Source organism: Accipiter gentilis, chromosome 3 (genome assembly GCF_929443795.1).
Source record: "Accipiter gentilis chromosome 3, bAccGen1.1, whole genome shotgun sequence".
In the NCBI taxonomy this organism is placed as follows: domain Eukaryota; kingdom Metazoa; phylum Chordata; class Aves; order Accipitriformes; family Accipitridae; genus Astur; species Astur gentilis.
In genome coordinates, this window is record NC_064882.1 from 47,257,628 (window position 1) to 47,274,050 (window position 16,423).

The 16,423-nt window shown below is 58.8% G+C and overlaps 1 protein-coding gene across 1 annotated transcript; it reads right to left on the reverse strand.

The window, feature by feature from the left end:
* Positions 1-2,539: 2,539 nt before the first annotated feature.
* On the reverse strand, positions 2,540-11,185 carry EMX1 (empty spiracles homeobox 1). Its single transcript, XM_049792097.1, is given in 4 exon segments — positions 2,540-2,707; positions 8,629-8,813; positions 10,809-10,905; positions 10,907-11,185. Coding segments are annotated over 4 exon segments (729 nt in total).
* Between the last annotated feature and the right edge of the window lie 5,238 nt (positions 11,186-16,423).

The window sequence follows — 16,423 nt, forward strand, 5'->3', positions numbered from 1 at the left end:
AACCCACCTTTAAGCTTGGGCACAGCTCAGCTCCTTCCATTTTTGCTCGTTGCTCATTTTTCTGCATCCCTGCCTGTGGACAGATGCCCAGGTCCCGGCAGGACAGGCAGCAAGGTCGCCCCGTTTGCTGCCCGTGCCAGCGCTGCGCATCGTTGGGATGCGGGATGAGCCGGCAGATGCTGGAGCCTGCCACCCTGGGACAAGCGATGCCGGACGATCTCAGGGTTATACCGATGCCACGGAGCCAAAACGTGTAGGTGTGTGTCACACCCCCCCCCGGACCGCTTCGGTCGGCTCCCCTGGAAGGGCTGTGATGGAGATCCGGAGCCTGGGATGCCCTTCAGTCGCGCAGGGGGGGGATCGCAGGGGCTGCCGGCGTGTTGCGGCCAGACCCCGACTGCCTTTGAGCGAAGGTTTTTGGGGTACCAATAAGCTCACCCAAGAAGCCGGCCTGGCTCCGAGAGCGTTCCCGGTGTCGGGTGTGCAGATGGCAGAGGCTTGAAGTGGTCTTGGTGGTGGTAGATACCCCCAGCCCCGGGAATCTCCCCGGCTCGCTTTAGGAAACGTCCACTTTTGGGGTTTTTTTCCCTTTTTTTATGGCTTATTTTGTCAGCCGACATCCTCAGCTGCCCCTTCTCACGCACTCGCCCTCCGGCACCCGATCTGAATGCACCTTATAACCGCGTTATGGCAAGTCCCTTGGGACGCAGCGGAGGAGGAGGGGGGCGGTGGGGTTGTTGTCGCCCGCCGGCACCGGCACGTCTTCCAGCGGTCCCTTCGCCGGACCTCCGCGGGCGTACGGACCTCCGCCGCCCTGCCGCGCGCCCCGGCTCTTTTTAACCTTCTCGATCGAGTTACCGACCGCGACACTTTGTGTAACACTCGGGCCTGTCTGGAATAAAAGCGTTTAAAGACTCGGCGGGGTGGTCTGACCTCCGTGCGCCCGTTTGACGTGGAGGGTGAGGCGGGTGTCGGGGTTTAAAGGTCTCGTTGGAAAAGACGAGTTTCTTACGGGCTGGATTTTTACAAGGGAGAAGCTGTCGGGGATGGGGCTTTTCCCTGCAGCAGGGATTATTTGTGTGTGTGTGTGTGTTCATATATAATATTATATATAATTATACTCACTTATATATCATAAAATATACATGTATTATATATATGTATTATAAAATACGTAATTATAGTTATATATAATATACATTATAAAATACAATATATATACAGAAATATGTGTATATATTGTGTGTATATACGATTAAAATTACATAATTATATAAAATATACATTATAAAATACAATATATATACACATATACATGTGTGTATGTATATGTAAGTGTGTGTATATGTGTGTATATATGGTATATCTTATATATAATTATTATATTTGTGTGTATATATATTTTAATATTTTTCATATATATATATATAATTATTATAAGCGTCCTTTCCCCCAAACTCCAGCGAGACGTGGGAAGGATGCCCAACCTTTGTCCCCTGAGACCCCCCACCCAAGTCCCTCATCGCCGGGGGGTCCCAGGAGGTCCCTTCGCCAGCCCCGTGTCTCGGGGGTATCCCCGGGGAAGGGAAGGGGGATATTCCCAGGGGAAGGCGGGAGGGAAGCAGAGCTGTTTGGAACCTCTCCCCGACCGACATTCAATCCCCGGCGCAGGTGTGAAGTTGCCGGCCCCGAAGCCGCCGCATACCTCTCATACCTGCGGCCACCCCGGCAGTGGCCCCGCTCCGCTGGGGACCCCCGAGGGAGACCCCCATCCTCACGGCCATCCTCATCCTCCCCAGCGCCCACCACGCTGCGGCCACCAACTCTCCTGGCTCCATCGCTCCCGTGGGACCCAGCCCTCCCCGTCCCCGCAGCCGTTCGGCCGGCAATGCGAGAGGGGGACGGTCCCCTTGTCGTGTGTCCCTCCCCTCCACCGAGGCAACCAGACGGGTTTCCAGCGCATTTTGCTTTTTTATTACCACGCAGTAACACACACTACAGCTGCTGACTACCTACGACGGGGAACGCACGCACACAGGCACAAAAATAAAAGAATAAATTAAAATAAAGCAGTGTAAAAAAAAAAAAAAAAAAAAAAGGACGGAGAAAAGGAGGGAGGTGAAAAAAAAAAAGCGAAAAATAACAATAAAAAGGAAAATTAAAAAGGGGTTGGGTACACTGAGCTTCTAGGTAGGACGTTTTTATTTGATCTCATGGCTGACGGACGGCTTCCAGCGCGGAGGAGGATGCGCGGTCGCGTCCCCGGGGCCGCGGGCGCCCTGGCAGCCTCCTCTTCCTCCTCGGCTCGGCGGCGGGAGCTTCCCGAAAAGCACCTCCGAGGGATACCCCGGGTGACTGGAGGGGGGGGGGGGGGTGACGGGGACATGGGGTGTGGGTCCCCGGTCAAGGCCGGGCACCCCGGAGGAAAGGCGGCGGTTTGGGTGACGTCCCTAGAGTTTGTTCGGTGATGCCGCCTGTGTCCCCCCTTCCTCCCCCGGGTTCCTCTCCATGGTGGCTGCACCAGGAGCCTGTCCCTGCCTTAGTCGTTGGAGGTGACGTCGATGTCTTCTCCGCTCGACTGCTTGGTGGCGAGGCGCCATCGGTTGATGTGGTGGGAACCTTTCTTCTTCTGATCCGAATCGGGGCCTTCCTCCTCCAGCTTCTGCCGTTTGTATTTCGTCCGCCTGTTCTGGAACCAGACTTTTACCTGGGCGAGAGGGAGAGACGGGCGCTCGCGGGGGGGTCCCGGCACAGCCGGCCCCGGCGAGGGACGGCGCTGCAACCGGGCAGCAAGCTCAGTTTTCCTCAGACACCGATAAAAAAGAAGTCCCTGTCCCTCCAGGAGTGCTCCCACCGCCACCCTGCCCTGCCTCGGTTTCCCCTCTGCCTGCAGCAAGGTGGGATGGGGGGAGGACAAACGTGGCACATTGGAGGATGCGGGGTGCTGCCGCCTCTCAGCTCCGCTTCGCTGCGCATCCCAGCCTTGGAAAAACCCAAGACGGGTGAAGGACGCTCAATCCCACCTCAGACACGGGGCCAGCAGGCACACGGGACCCTCCTTAGAGCAGCGCAACCCCGTGCCCATCACCCCGGCGTCTGGGCTGCGCGCAGTGGCGAGGTCTGCGATGGCCACGTGGGAGGACACGTGGAGCCATCCCCACACCTCCAGCGCGGACCTGCGTCCAGGGCCAGGGTGGCATCGCTATGCTTGGGCTAACCAGTAGCTAATTCTAGATAGATTATAATTACAATTATTGATAATTAATTTACCGCATTTAGGTTTCAGGAAACCTTTTCCACTGTGATGGTGGTCAAACGCTGTCCCAGGAGAGGCAGCAGGGTCTCCATCCTTGGAGATGACGCCCTCCTCGCCCGCCTGAGACCCCGAGCATCCTTCTCCCACCCCGCACGCCCTCGATGCCAGCGCCGGGAGCACGGCCCATGGTGGGGGCCACGGACCACGGTGGTCGGTTTGGGATGCTGGAAGCACCCAGGCGGTCGGTGGTGCGGGATGCCGTGCAGCCGGGGATGCGGGATGCTGCAGCAAGGGATGCGGGATGCTGCAGCAAGGGATGCGGGATGCCAGAGGCAGCAGGGCGGGATGCTGCATCCAGGGATGCACGATGCTGCAGGCAGCGGTGCAGGTTGTCACAGACGGGATGCGGGATGCTGCAGACGGGATGCGGGATGCTGCAGGCAGCAGTGCGGGATGCTGCAGACGGGATGCGGGATGCTGCAGGCAGCAGTGCGGAATGCTGCAGATGGGATGCGGGATGCTGCAGGCAGCGGTGCAGGATGCTGCCCGGTTTCCCAGGCCCCGCAAGACACTAGGTGCCGCTGCTCGGCCGCCGCTGCCAGCTCGCCACCGGCCAGGCTGAAGCCTTTACCCGCACCTCACCCCCCATCACCCCTTTTCCCCCCTTCTCCTTCAGAATTAATCGCAGGCAACGCTTGCCCGCTGCTCTGGAGCCTTTCGCAGCGAGGCCAAGGCCAGCGTTCACACCTCGCCGCATTCCCCAGGTGAGCCAAACCCTTGCCGGGTGCCGCGCAGCCAGCACAGTACGAGCCCTTGACTTCAAGGCATGCTTAGTCTATTGAAACAGCTGCTTTATGGCACCGGTATATATTATAAACCTCCCCCCCACACACACCGCCCTGGACTCAAACCATTTGCTTTCCTAGCTTTGGGGCATTTCTGGAACAATACGGAGCTGGCGCCTTTCATTCAATGACTGCAAAGCACTTTGCAAACTTTAATTAAAGCTCTCAGCCCTCTGGGAGCAGGGAAGTTGCCTTATCCCTAAATTATAGAAGGGGAAACTAAGGCATAAAGCAATTAAGATGCTTGAGTGAGGCTCTGTGGAAATCAGGGGTGGGTGTGAAGCTGCTCCTGCACGTAAAGCCTTTCCTCTCCAGCTCTGTTCAGCTCGGAGAAACCCAGCCGGGTACGGCCGTCTCCTGCGGATGAAGCTCCCCTGCGCTTCCCGGCTCTTTCGGCTGCGGGAACGGGGATGTTTCCAGGCTGGATGGGCTCCCTGACCCCTCCGATCCCGTATCCCTCGCTCCAACAGGCCAGAAGCCACAATGAGAGAAGTGTGAGAACCTCACAGTGGGCAACTGGGGGATAAGCTGCCCCCTGCGATGCCTCATCCTGACTCCAAGAGTAATTGGTTTAAACCCCCAAGCTCAGGGGGTTTTATCCCTTCCCAAACCCTCGCCGCATTAACCGTTGTCATGCCAGGTGTTTGTGCATCCGACCGGTGTGATGCTCCCGGGGTCCCTGCCCGGCCGTTCCCCGGGACTGGCCCTGCTCTCCGGGATCACCACCGTCCCCGTGCTCCTGGTGCGGGATGGGAACGGTCCCCAGACGGCTCCTGCATCCCGGTCCTGCCTCTGTAACACAGCTCCCGTCCACTGCTTTCGCCTGCGCGCGCGATGCGCTCCCACCCGTGCAACACCCTGCGGGCCATCGCCTCCACCGAGAAATCACGCTCTGCTGCGGGGATGCCGACAGCACCCGGAGAACCTGCTCTGGCCGAAAGGTGACGTTGCTGTCACCAAACTGGGGACAATTAACAGCCGGTGGCTTCATGTGCAGCTCCCCTGGACGACGACCCAAACCCTGCCGAGGGCTGAGAGCACAGGGATGGGTCTGGATGGTGAGCGAGAGGGACCAGCCCCGTCATCGCTCGGAGCCAGACGCGGTGACACCGCTTGCGCCGTGCTGTCACCCGAATGTGCCACCACCTCAAAGGGCAGCAGAGCTCCCCAAGCTGCACCCTCGCCCACAACTGCAGTCCCAGCTGGGACTTTTCTTCTGAAAACACCCCAAAACTTTTAAGAGCTTGGTTTTGGGGACGGTCCTTGGGGGGGGGGAACAGACCACTGCCAGCCCCAGGCTTTGCAGTGCGGCTGCTCTCCGGCTGTATCTGGGACGCGCATCTTTCTCCTCCCTTAACTCCCAGGCATTCGCTCGGTTAATTATTACCGCTGCTGCCAGAGCGGCTTCGATGCCCGGCTGCCCCGACCCACCGGCCAGGGCTGCTGCGGATGCTGGGCTCTACGGCATCTCCATAATCTCCTGGCAGGAGCCAGGGTGAAGCCTTTCCTTTGGGAAGACAGGTTGGAGACCCCCGAGCGGGGTTGTTAGCACCACGTGCTGCCAGGGATGGAGAGGCTCTGCCCGGACGGCCAAGTCGCGTCGTGCAAAATTAACTCAGGGAAGTTCTTTCCCAGCCCAGCGCGCTGTCCCCGGGGAGGTGAAGCGACCCAACACCACCGGCGATGGGCACGGCAGCGTGACCGCCCGTGTCGGCCAGCCCGGCACGACCGCAGCAAGCAGCGTGGTATCCCCCCCCCCTCCTCCTCCTCCTCCTCCTCCCCGCTCCCCATCTACCCGGCACACGAATCCCACCCCCGGCACGCCAGCCCCGGTGCACCCACGCTGCCTGGCACCCCCGCGGCACGACGACCATCATCGGGCTCGTTATACCATCCGACTCACACGCACCGAGTCGTGTCCCGTCCCCCCCCGCGTCATCCCAACAGGCAGGGCTCCTCTCGCACAGGCCACCCTGCATCCCCCCGAGCCATCCCTACGCATCTTCCAGCCTCATCCCACTTATCGAACACTTGGCGTTTCCTTCGGGACCCCGTGCCGCTGCTGGATTTTCTCCCGTTCCCTTTTTTGTTGTTGTTGTTGTTGTTGTTGCGTGGGCCTGTCTTATCCCAGACTAATACAGCTCCTTGGTAGGAGAAAGGGTGAGAAGGGGTTAAACACCTCCGCCCTTCCCCACCCTATATCCCAAGGCATTTCCTGATGCCGGGCAGGTATCCGTACCCTTTTCACCTTCCCCCTGGGCTGCTCCAGGTGTTGCTCCCCGGCTGCAGGACCCGGAGCGGGCACAGCCCAAAGGGCAAAACTCCCTTTTCCAGGAGGAAAAGCAGCTGGGCAATAGGGCCAGGCACGGCCAGAACTGGCAGCCCCTTCTCGGAGCAGCTAAATCCACTGGGAAATACTGAAACACATCCACCCGTGGGTTTGGACGTGGGGCTGGGTGTTTGCGGTGGGCGAAAACACACCTGTGTCGCACCGGGAATGCGTGTCACCGAGGGTGGGGGGTGGTTTTCCACGGGAGGTTTGTGTGCGTGTAGGATTCATCACTGGATATATAATAATAATACTAATAACAACAACAACAACAACAACAATAATAATAATAATAATAATAATGCCTGCTTTTGGCACGGCCACCGGTCAGGCTGGCTCTCCCACCGTGCCAGTCCCAGTATTTGAATCCCATCCCATGTCACATCCCTCTGCCCATTGGGGTTATTTCCCTCCAGGTCATTAAAAGAAGACTATTTTTTTTTTAAAAAAAGATTCTTTTTCTAAAGCCACAAAGCCGAAAGGGAAAAAGTCTTCCCTGCCACCCCGCGGGTCCCCCTGCCAACTGCTGCTGCCTTTGGGGACGCTTTGCCAACACTCGCTGCCATCCCCCCCGTGCCGGGCCTGACACTTTTCCCCCCCAGGAACCAGCCCCAGGCCCCCCCAAACACCTCCCGCCCTGACCCGCACTCGCTCCCTGCCCGCAGGTGATGAATTACCCTGCACCGAGCGGCTGCAGCAGCTTTCCAAAAACATGGAAATACCATACTACAAAATAAGCTGCAGTGCATTAAGGAAAAAAAAAAAAAATTAAAAAAAAATATCTATATTGCCTCTTGCCATTTCTAAATCTCCACCCGGATTTAGGGACAGATGCCTCTGCTTTTTCCCCAATAAATTGCATTATTGCATTCAGGCTCGGGGCAATGATGCAAAATCCGAGGGACTCGCTGAGCTCCCCCTCGGGCACCCCGCAGCTGCCCTTTCCGCCCGGACAAGTTGCTGTTTGTTCTTTGACCTTTCAGGGTTTGTTTGTTTTTTGGGGTTTTTTTTTTTTCCCTTTAATATAATTTTCAGCCCGGAGAGGTGACAGAAGCAGCAAGGAAAGGACCCGAGCCCGGGTGCCAGCTACTGCCGTGCCCTGCGAGCCGCAGGGCTGGGGGGGTCGGGATAGCATCAGCATCAGGATACAAACAGCCTCTGGATTTTGCGGGCTCGGTCCATCCTCTCCGATATCCAAACCTGCCATTTCCCGCCGTCCCTGTGACATTTTCTTCCCGGTACCTTCCCTCTTGCAGAGCTGCATTTGGAGGTTTTTGCTTGGCAGAGCCTGGGCGAGGATGAGCCAGGCGGGTACCGGGAACACCCACGGCTCCAGCTTTATTTTCCAATTAAATTAAAGGATAAAAATTAAATTATTTCAGAATATAGGCCAAACTACCTAGCCAGAATTTGGAGAAAACTTTCTCCATCGACTCAGTTACTGAATATTATGGGAAATAGCGTACCTTCGCCCAGAGCGTTTGGGAATGGCTGTTAGCTAGGACACCGGGCTTGGACAGGCGCAGAGATGCTCAGCCCTGACTCCCCTGGTTTCCCCCGGCACCCTACACTTTTCCATTCCCTTTGCTGCCCTACGGCCCTCCTGGGTCTCATCATTTTTAAGAGCCCGTGAAATGTCTTTTCTAAAAATCACAAAGTTGCAGCTGAAATAAATGCCCTTCGGCAGGCACCCGTCTTTGCACCCATCCTGACTTTCGGGCACAGCGGTGTTTGTGTACGGAACCAAAGCCGCACAACTGAGGCGCGTTTTTGCAGCTCTCTGGGGAAGGGTCTCACGCTGCTGTTCTTTTTTTAACTGCATTTTTAAAACCATATATTGCTCTTGGGAAAGACACCCCAAGCAAGTAAGAAATAACACCGGAAAAACCACTCCGGAGCGTGGCACGACGCAGTCCCAGCCTCAAGCCCCACCGGGGATGACCGTACCGACTGAACACCGTGGCCAAAAAAAAACCCCAACCAACCCCCGAGCCCATGCAAACCCGCACGGTTTGGCCACCGTTTCCACGTGGGATTCCTGGACAAACCCAGCCGGGATTTGGCAGAGCGCAGCCCGAGCCCCGCGCGGGTTCGGCATCATCTCGGCCGCCCGATGCCGAACCGCTCCCACCGGCGGAGGGGACGGACGGACGGACGGACGTCGGGACCGACGGCTTGTGGGGAGGGCGAGCGGGTACCTGGGTTTCGGAGAGGCTGAGGCTGCTGGCCAGCTGCTTGCGTTCGGCGCCCACCACGTAGTGGTTCTTCTCGAAGGCTCGTTCCAGCCGCAGGAGCTGCGACGGCGAGAAGGCGGTGCGGATGCGCTTGGGTTTCCGGGCGAAGGGGCCGTGGAGGAGCAGGCTTTCCTGGGACACCTCGCTCCCTGCGGACAGAGAGCCCGGTTAGGGTCCCGCGCTGGCACACCCCCCCCCCCCCCCAGCTCCCCCTTCTGTGGGACCAGGGTTGGGGGGGGTGTTGGGGAGACCCACTCGTCCTGTGACACGGGAAGGATGGACAAGGGGGTCTTGGGGAGACCCGCTCGTCCTGTGACACGGGAAGGATGGACAAGGGGGTCTTGGGGGGGGGGGGGGTCCTGGGCACCTTCGCTGTGGTCCCGTGGTGGGGTTGGACAGGGGAAAGGGAAAGGAGAGAGAAGGAAAGAGGGAGAAGGGATGGATGGGGAGAGCAGGAGGAAGAGGAAGGAAAGAGAGGGAGGCAGAGGAAAAAACAGAGAGAAAAAAGAAGATAAACAAGAGGAGGAAGGCTGAGAAAGTGACGGGGGGGAAGAGACAGAAAGGGAGAAGTGAGAAAGAAAGAAAAGGAAGACAGAAAGACGAGAAGGAAAAGAAAGAGTGAAAGGGAGAAGGAAAGAGAGAGAGGAGGGAAATGGGGAAGCAAGAACGAAAAAAAGAAAGAAGGAACGGAGGGAGGGAGGAAAGAAAGACGGAAAAGGCAGAAAGAAACAAAAGAACGAAAGAAAAGAAAAAGAAAGAAAAGGCCAGAAAGGGAGACGGCTCGGAGGCCGGGCAGGTGGAAGGGCCGGGGGCGGCGCAGGCAGCGGAGCCGGGGGGCGGCGGGGGAGCGGGGCCGGGGCGGGCAGCCCCGCTCCCGGGACGGCACCGGGACCGGGACCGGGACCGGGACCGGGACCGGGACCGGGACCGGGACCGGGACGGCCGGGGGGGGGGGGCCCACCGGTGCCCCCGGGAGCCGCCGCAATCGCCGGCGGAGCCCGGAGAGGGTTTGGTGGGGAACGGATGGATAACGCGGGGAGCGGATAACCCGGGTTGGGAACACTTCTGGGGGCTTCGGGCCGGCCCGGGGGGACAGCGAGGGGCCGGGGAGGAGAGGAGAGGGAAAAAGGAGAGAAAAGGAGAGAGAGAGGAGAGAGAGAGGAGAGGAGAGGGAAAAAGGAGAGATAGAGGAGAGGAGAGGAGAGGAGAGGAAAGGAAAGGAAAGGAAAGGAAAGGAAAGGAAAGGAAAGGAAAGGAAAGGAAAGGAAAGGAAAGGAAAAAGGAAAAGACAGAACGGAATAGAAAGAGGAACTAAGAAAGGGAGACAGAAAAGGAGAGAAAGAAAAAAAGGTAAAGGAAAGTGAGACAGAGTCAGAGAAGAAGAAAGAAGGAAAAGAAAGAGAAAGAAAGAAAGAAGGAAGGAAGGAAAGAAAGAAGGAAGGAAGGAAAGAAAGAAGGAAGGAAAGAAGGAAAGAGGGAAAGAAGGAAGGAAAGAAGGAAAGAGGGAAAGAAAGAAGGAAGGAAGGAAAGAAGGAAGGAAGGAAAGAAGGAGGGAAAGAACAAGGAGAGAGAGAGAGAGACAAGCTGTAAGATCGACCAAAATCTCGCCGGCCAGCCGAGATCCACCGCAATCTTCCCCGTCGTTCCCGAGAAGGAGAAACCCAAACTCCCGGCTCCGCCGTTCGCGGGGCCGCGCAGGGAGGCGGCAGCGCCGGTCCCGTCCCCGGGAACCCCGCGATACCCGGCCGGGACCCCCGCTCCGGCCGAGGCGGAGCCGCCGAGGGGCTGCCCCGGTCCCCGCCCGCCCACCGGTACCGGTACCGGCACCGGCACCGGGGCCGCCGCACGCCGGCTCCGGGGCTGCGGGAGCGCACCGGGGGGCGCAAAAAGGCACACTCCGACACCGGGGGTACGGGGGCGCTGAGCACCGGGGGGTGCAAACTCACTCCGCCACCGGTGTTCAAACACCGGGGGGGGGGGGGGATGCAAACCCCCCCCGGAGCACACCGGCCGCAGCAACAGGTTTTTTTGCCCCCGGGACCCCCTCGGCCCCTCCGCTTAAGGACCCCCCCCCCCCGACCCCCCCCCCCCCCCCGTGTCCCCCGTGTCCCGGTAGCCGCGGGTGGGCGATGCCCCCCTCTCACCTTGGAAGCGATGCCCGAAGAAGCGGTTCCGCAGCACCCAGGGATAGAAGTTGAGCGGGTCGCGGTGCTGCGGCCCGAAAAAAGAATGGGGGGGGGGGCAGCCCCGATCCCCCTAACTGATGGGGCCCGACGGGTAACCCCGGGTGCCCCACGGCCTCGGGAAAAACCAGCTCGGTGCTGCCGTAAAGGGCTCGACCGGCGGCTGCTGCTCCCTGGAAACCGGGGGGGAAAGCGGCGGCGGCGGCGGCGGCGGCGGCGTCGGCGGGTCCGGGGTAACCGAGGGCGGCGGGACGCGGGGGGTCCTCGGGGCTGAGGTGGGTGTCCTTGCCCACCAGGGACTCGATGGTGAAGCAGCGCTTCGCAGACGGCTGGAACATGGTTTGGAGCCGGGAAAAGGGCGGGGAGGGGTTGGGGAGGGAAAGGGGAGGGAGGGGGGGGGGTTTGGGGGGGGGGGGGGGGGCCCGGAGCGGGGTTGTTCCTCCCGGGTGTGCGCTTCTTTCCTTCTGTGTGTGTGTCTGTGCGAGAAACAACCCCCCCCCCCCCGACACGCACACACGCCCCGTCGCCCACCCGCGGGCGCCCACGCAACCCGCAAAGCCCCGGGCAGCCGGTACAAATACGGCCGGTACCTGGCGGGGCTGGGAGGAGGGGGCGGCTTCACCTGCTCGGGTCGGGGCCGGGGGTCGGGGGGGGGGGGGGGGAAAGGGGGTGGGAGGGGGTAAAGGGGGGGTGATGGGGGGGGGAGGCAGGGGGAGGGAGGGAGCGCCCGAAAAACTGGACTGGAGCAGCTCCCGCAGGCGCGTCGCGAAGTTGTGGTAGAGGGGCTGCGGGGTGGGTTTGGTGGGTTTTTTTTTTCTTCTTCTTTAAAAAAAAAAAAATTAAAGAAAAATAATTCTCTTGAAAAAATCCTCCTTTTTTTTTTTTTTTTTTATCTTTTCCCTCTTTTTTTTTTTTTTTTTTTTTTGTTTTGGTCCTTTTTTTCGCTTTTTAGATTTAAAAAAAAGCCGATAATAAAGCAATGTCTATCTCTGAGCCGCGGCCGTTTGTAACTCCGCGGCTCGGGATGCTGCCGGCCGGGTGGGGGGGCGGGGGGGGGGGGGGGTGAAGCCCTCCGCGGCTCCCCGCCTCCGCGCAAGCTCCGCTCCCCTCCGCGTAACCCCCCCCCTCCAAAGACAGAACCTTCCCCCCCCCCCCCCCCCCCCCCGGACAAAAGCCCGCTCTTCCCACGGGTCCGATCCTGCGCTGGGAATAAAAAAAAAAATAAATAAAAATAATAATAATAATAATAATAATAAAACAACCCAACCACCAAACAACCCACTAACTCGCGGATTTGGCTGGTTTTACGCCGGCGCGGATGTTGGGGGGGGGATGCGCGGGGTGCGCAGCCCCTCCGCGGGCCAGTCCCGAGTTCACTCCGCAGTTTGACTCTGCTCGGAGTTTTTGTTGGCCCGCGGAGGCGGGGGCCAGCCCTCCCCTCCCGCACAAAGGGGGTTGAAAGTCTATTTTCCACTTGGCTGGATTGAAATACTCCGCGGAGCCTTCCCCCCCCCCCCCCCCCCTTCCCCGCGGAGAGGAGAGCGCTGCTGCGCGCCCGCGGGTTTTCCGCGGACACACTCCCGCAAGAGGCTGCGGGAAGGGGGGGGGGGGAGAGAAAGAAAAAAAAAACAAACAACAAAAAAAACCCAACCATGAAACCCCACAGAAATTAAAGCCTAAAAATGGAGTGAGCACGTCGCCAAAGGGATTTTTATTTTTATATTTCTGGGAGAGAGAGAGAGAAAATAATCTAGATTTAAAATATGTGTTTATATTAAAAACTGGAAATAAAGAAGCGGGGCTGGCAGAGAGGGCAGCCGGCACGGAGCGGGGCGCACCTGCGGAGGGATGGGGAAGGGGAAGGGGAAGGGGAAGGGGAAAGGGAAGGGGAAGGGAAGGGGAAGGGGAAAGGGAAGGAGAAGGGGAAGGGGAAAGGGAAGGAGAAGGGGAAGGGGAAAGGGAAGGAGAAGGGGAAGGAGAAGGGGAAGGGGAAGGGAAGGGCAAGGGGAAGGAGAAAGGGGAAGGGAAGGGAAGGGAAGGGAAGGGAAGGGAAGGGAAGGGAAGGGAAGGGAAGGGAAGAAGGAAAGGGAAGGGAAGAAGGGAAGGGAAGGGAAGGGGGATGCGGGGACAGCGCTCGGTTCAGACACGGGAGTTGTGCCCAGCTCCGGACCATTCGTGGAATTTAATTTAAATCAATTTAATAGATAATTCAATTGAATATATTTTTTTTTTCTCACTCTTTTCTTTACCCACCCTGGGCCGGACTGGGGGTCGGCGAGGTGGGGGTGCAGACCCTCCACCCCTGCCTTCCCGCAGCCACCCCTTGGGAGCTGCACGGGGCCGGGATTTCGTTCGGCGTGGATCTCGCCGGCATTCAGCATCTTCTGCGGGGGAAAAAGAAAAAGCCGGCCGAGCGCTGGCTGCTCACCGCGGGTATCCCCGCCGGCAGCATTTCCCCTCCGTGCCCCGTCTCCGCAGGAACCTTTTTTGGGGGGAGCTGCTTTGGTTTGGGGGATAAATCGCTGTCCTGGAAAATTATAAACCTTTAAATTGATTTTTTTTTTTTTTTTCCCTATTCGCCCCAGGTGGTTTTCAGTCCCGGCTCGCTGTCCAGGCAAGGCTCCCTGGCTGCTCCGAAGGGAGCCGGGAAGCTGCTACGCTGAAAACCAGGCGAGAGCCCCAAATTTACCTTTACATTTCCTTTTCCCCCTGCTGCTCCCAGGCCTGCTCCCACCTCCAGGATAATTCAGGCAGGATCTTTATCCCCCACTGGAATAAAACACAGACCCGCCCCAGGTGGGTGCCTTGCTCCGGCCCCCGCTGTCCCCAGCTTATTAAGCGGAAAACTTTAGCCCCTGCATCCCGGGGAGGAGGTGATCCGGGAGCAGCCTGCCTTCCCGCTGGATTTCTGGCCAGGAGGAGCTCTGGGTGGAGGAGAAAGACATTTTCTTTTTTAACGAAAGAGCGGCAGAGCGTGCCAGCGCAGCGGAGGGACGCGGCCGGCAGCGGCGGTGGGCAGGCAGGGCTGGGCAGGGGGGGTGCCGCACCGGGATTAGGGGGTGCCGGTGGGGGAAATTGGGGGGGTTGGGGGTCTGCTGCTTGTTAAAATACAACAGTGAGGCTTTTCCCAAGGAACAAACGAAAGAGGAGCGATGGAGGGGGAGAGGGAGACAGGACAGGCACCAAAAACTGGCCTTGGGGTTGGGGGTAGAGGGGCAGCTCCGGGGGTGCCTGGCGATGGGCAGGCGGGCAGCGGCTCCGTCCCCATCCGTCCCCATCCGTCCCCATCCGTCCCCATCCATCCGTATCCCCCAGCCCTGGCCACCGCTCGCCTGCCTGGACTCAGATCCCTGCCGGTACCCCTTCCTCCCTCCGCAGCAGCCCTAGCAGGCAGGTTTTGCCGGGGCCGGATCCGGCACGCTGCCGGCAGGTGCAGTCCGTCATCCCCGTCCCCCCCTCCCCGGTCTCGTTAATCTATAACACATCGGCCTCCAGCATCAAAGGGCAGAATGTGGAAAATCAGGCCCCGGGCCTCGGAGCGTGGCCACGGGCGCAGCTTGCTGGGATGTTAAAAGTTGACCAGACTTCAAAGTGCTGGATCGTTTCCTCCTAACCTCTCCCACCTGCTCTTCCCATGGGCACAGCTCCTCACCCTGCCCCGATTTCTTCTCGTCAGCCTCCAAGTGCGGTCCTGAAGTGAAGAAGGGAGGAATGGGGATGTATTTTGGGTTGGGGGGCTAAGGAGGTCTGGAGTCTGTCTGACCCAGGCTGCTTCTTCAGCTTTTCTTTTTATTATTATTTTTATTTGGTTCAGGGATATGCTGGATGGGAATAAACTGACCCGACACAACCCGGTGGGCTTCAGCGGGTTATTCACCTCAACTCCTTCAGTCTCCCTTTTTTAAGGTGGTTTTGTCAACTGGTCCATTGACAGTGGATGGATGGATGGATGGATGGATGGATGGATGGATGGAGATGGCATGGGGATGGTAGTAGGTGTGTACATTGACATGGATGGACAGGAGATAGCTTTAGCCTATGGAGTCAGGCTGATATTGAGAAAGGATCCCACCGCCGAGCCCGGGAAGGGGAAGCTGCCCAGGTCACATAGCTATGGGCTGGAAGAGGCGAATCCAGCAAGGAAAGATGCTGCTGGGTCTTCACCCACCTACGCAATGGTCACGCTGGCTTTTCCATGGGGGCTGCATCCACCCTCACCTCTCCGGCATGGCCTGACTGGGACGTCGGTACAGAAACCCTGCATGGACGTGGGCTCTGGTGTGATGGGTCCTGGTGGGCTTCAGACATACTCAGAGGTGGAAGATCTTGAAGACCGTTTGGTGTGGTTGCAGCCAGGTGTCATGAATGGGAATTTTGCTCTTGCAAAGCAAACAGGATTTTGCACCCAGCTCCTTGTAGACATCGAAACCCCCAGCTCCTGAAAGGATCGTCTCCGTCCCTTGAAACATCTCGAGATGATCGTGCAGGTGCCTGTAGCCTTGATAAAGCCTTTCAAAAAGCTGCGGCACCCTCGGCCGTTGGTGGCGATGGTCGTCCTGGTGCGGAGGCTGCACCCGCACCTGGGACAGAGGTTGCTCCGGTCATTTCTGCTCAGCAAGGTGGTCCCACAGGACCACGTTTTTGGGGAAAGGGGTTGCGACTCATTAGTTGAAAGTGCTGTGCAGAGGCTGGGTGCTTGGGGACCTTTCCCCTGACCTTGTGCCTGACCTTGGGGACCCCACGTCTCCTGTTTTGCCCACGGGTTGAGTGTGGCGATGAGCCGGTTCACCCATGCGGGGGCCCACGGAGGGCAGCAGCACTGAAACACGCGGGTTTTTGGGCAGCATCTGCATCGCCTGCTTGTGACACGACTTGTCAGCGCGGCGCCGATGCCGCGGGCACCAGCAGCGCACATGGCACCGCGGGTGGCATCGCCTGCCATGCGGGTACGGGACACGGTCCTCCTTGGGGACCTGCTGGGGTGACAGCGGGTACGGCATCGGGGGGCAGAGCTGTGGGGGTCCCGGTGGTCCCCGGGGTGCAACCCAGCCCCCCCCAGCCACTGGGAGCAAAACCTAAACCACTGCCGCTGGTTTGTCACCGTGGTCCCTGGGGTGGCAGCAGCGGCGGGTGCGTGGCATCGCTGTGCCCCAGCCAGGAGCGGATCTCTCCCTCATTCCCCATCCCAGCCTTTAAACCTCCTCAGGATGCTGCGATCAGGAGCTCCGCGCTTTAGCACTGCGATGCCTGGGAATGGTTTTGAGGGTTTATACCACTGACAGCACGAAGAAGAGCTCAGCCACGGTGTTTGGGTTCAGCCAGCCCTCTGCACTGGTTTTGGGGGTGAAGATTGGTCTCCCAGCTAACGGCCCACCGTGTACCTCTCTCCAGGGCTGTAGGATGTCCCTTAGAAATGCTTTTTCGTGCATGGCAGGGTCGGCAAAAATGTCTTTCTAGGAGAGCTCAGGAAATTTTGACACAGGAAATTACGCATCCAGCCCCGGGGAGGGTTTGGGTGCTCCCTTGGACGGCACCGGAGCGTGACCCCCACGTCAGCGTCCCCCCGGAGCTCGTGC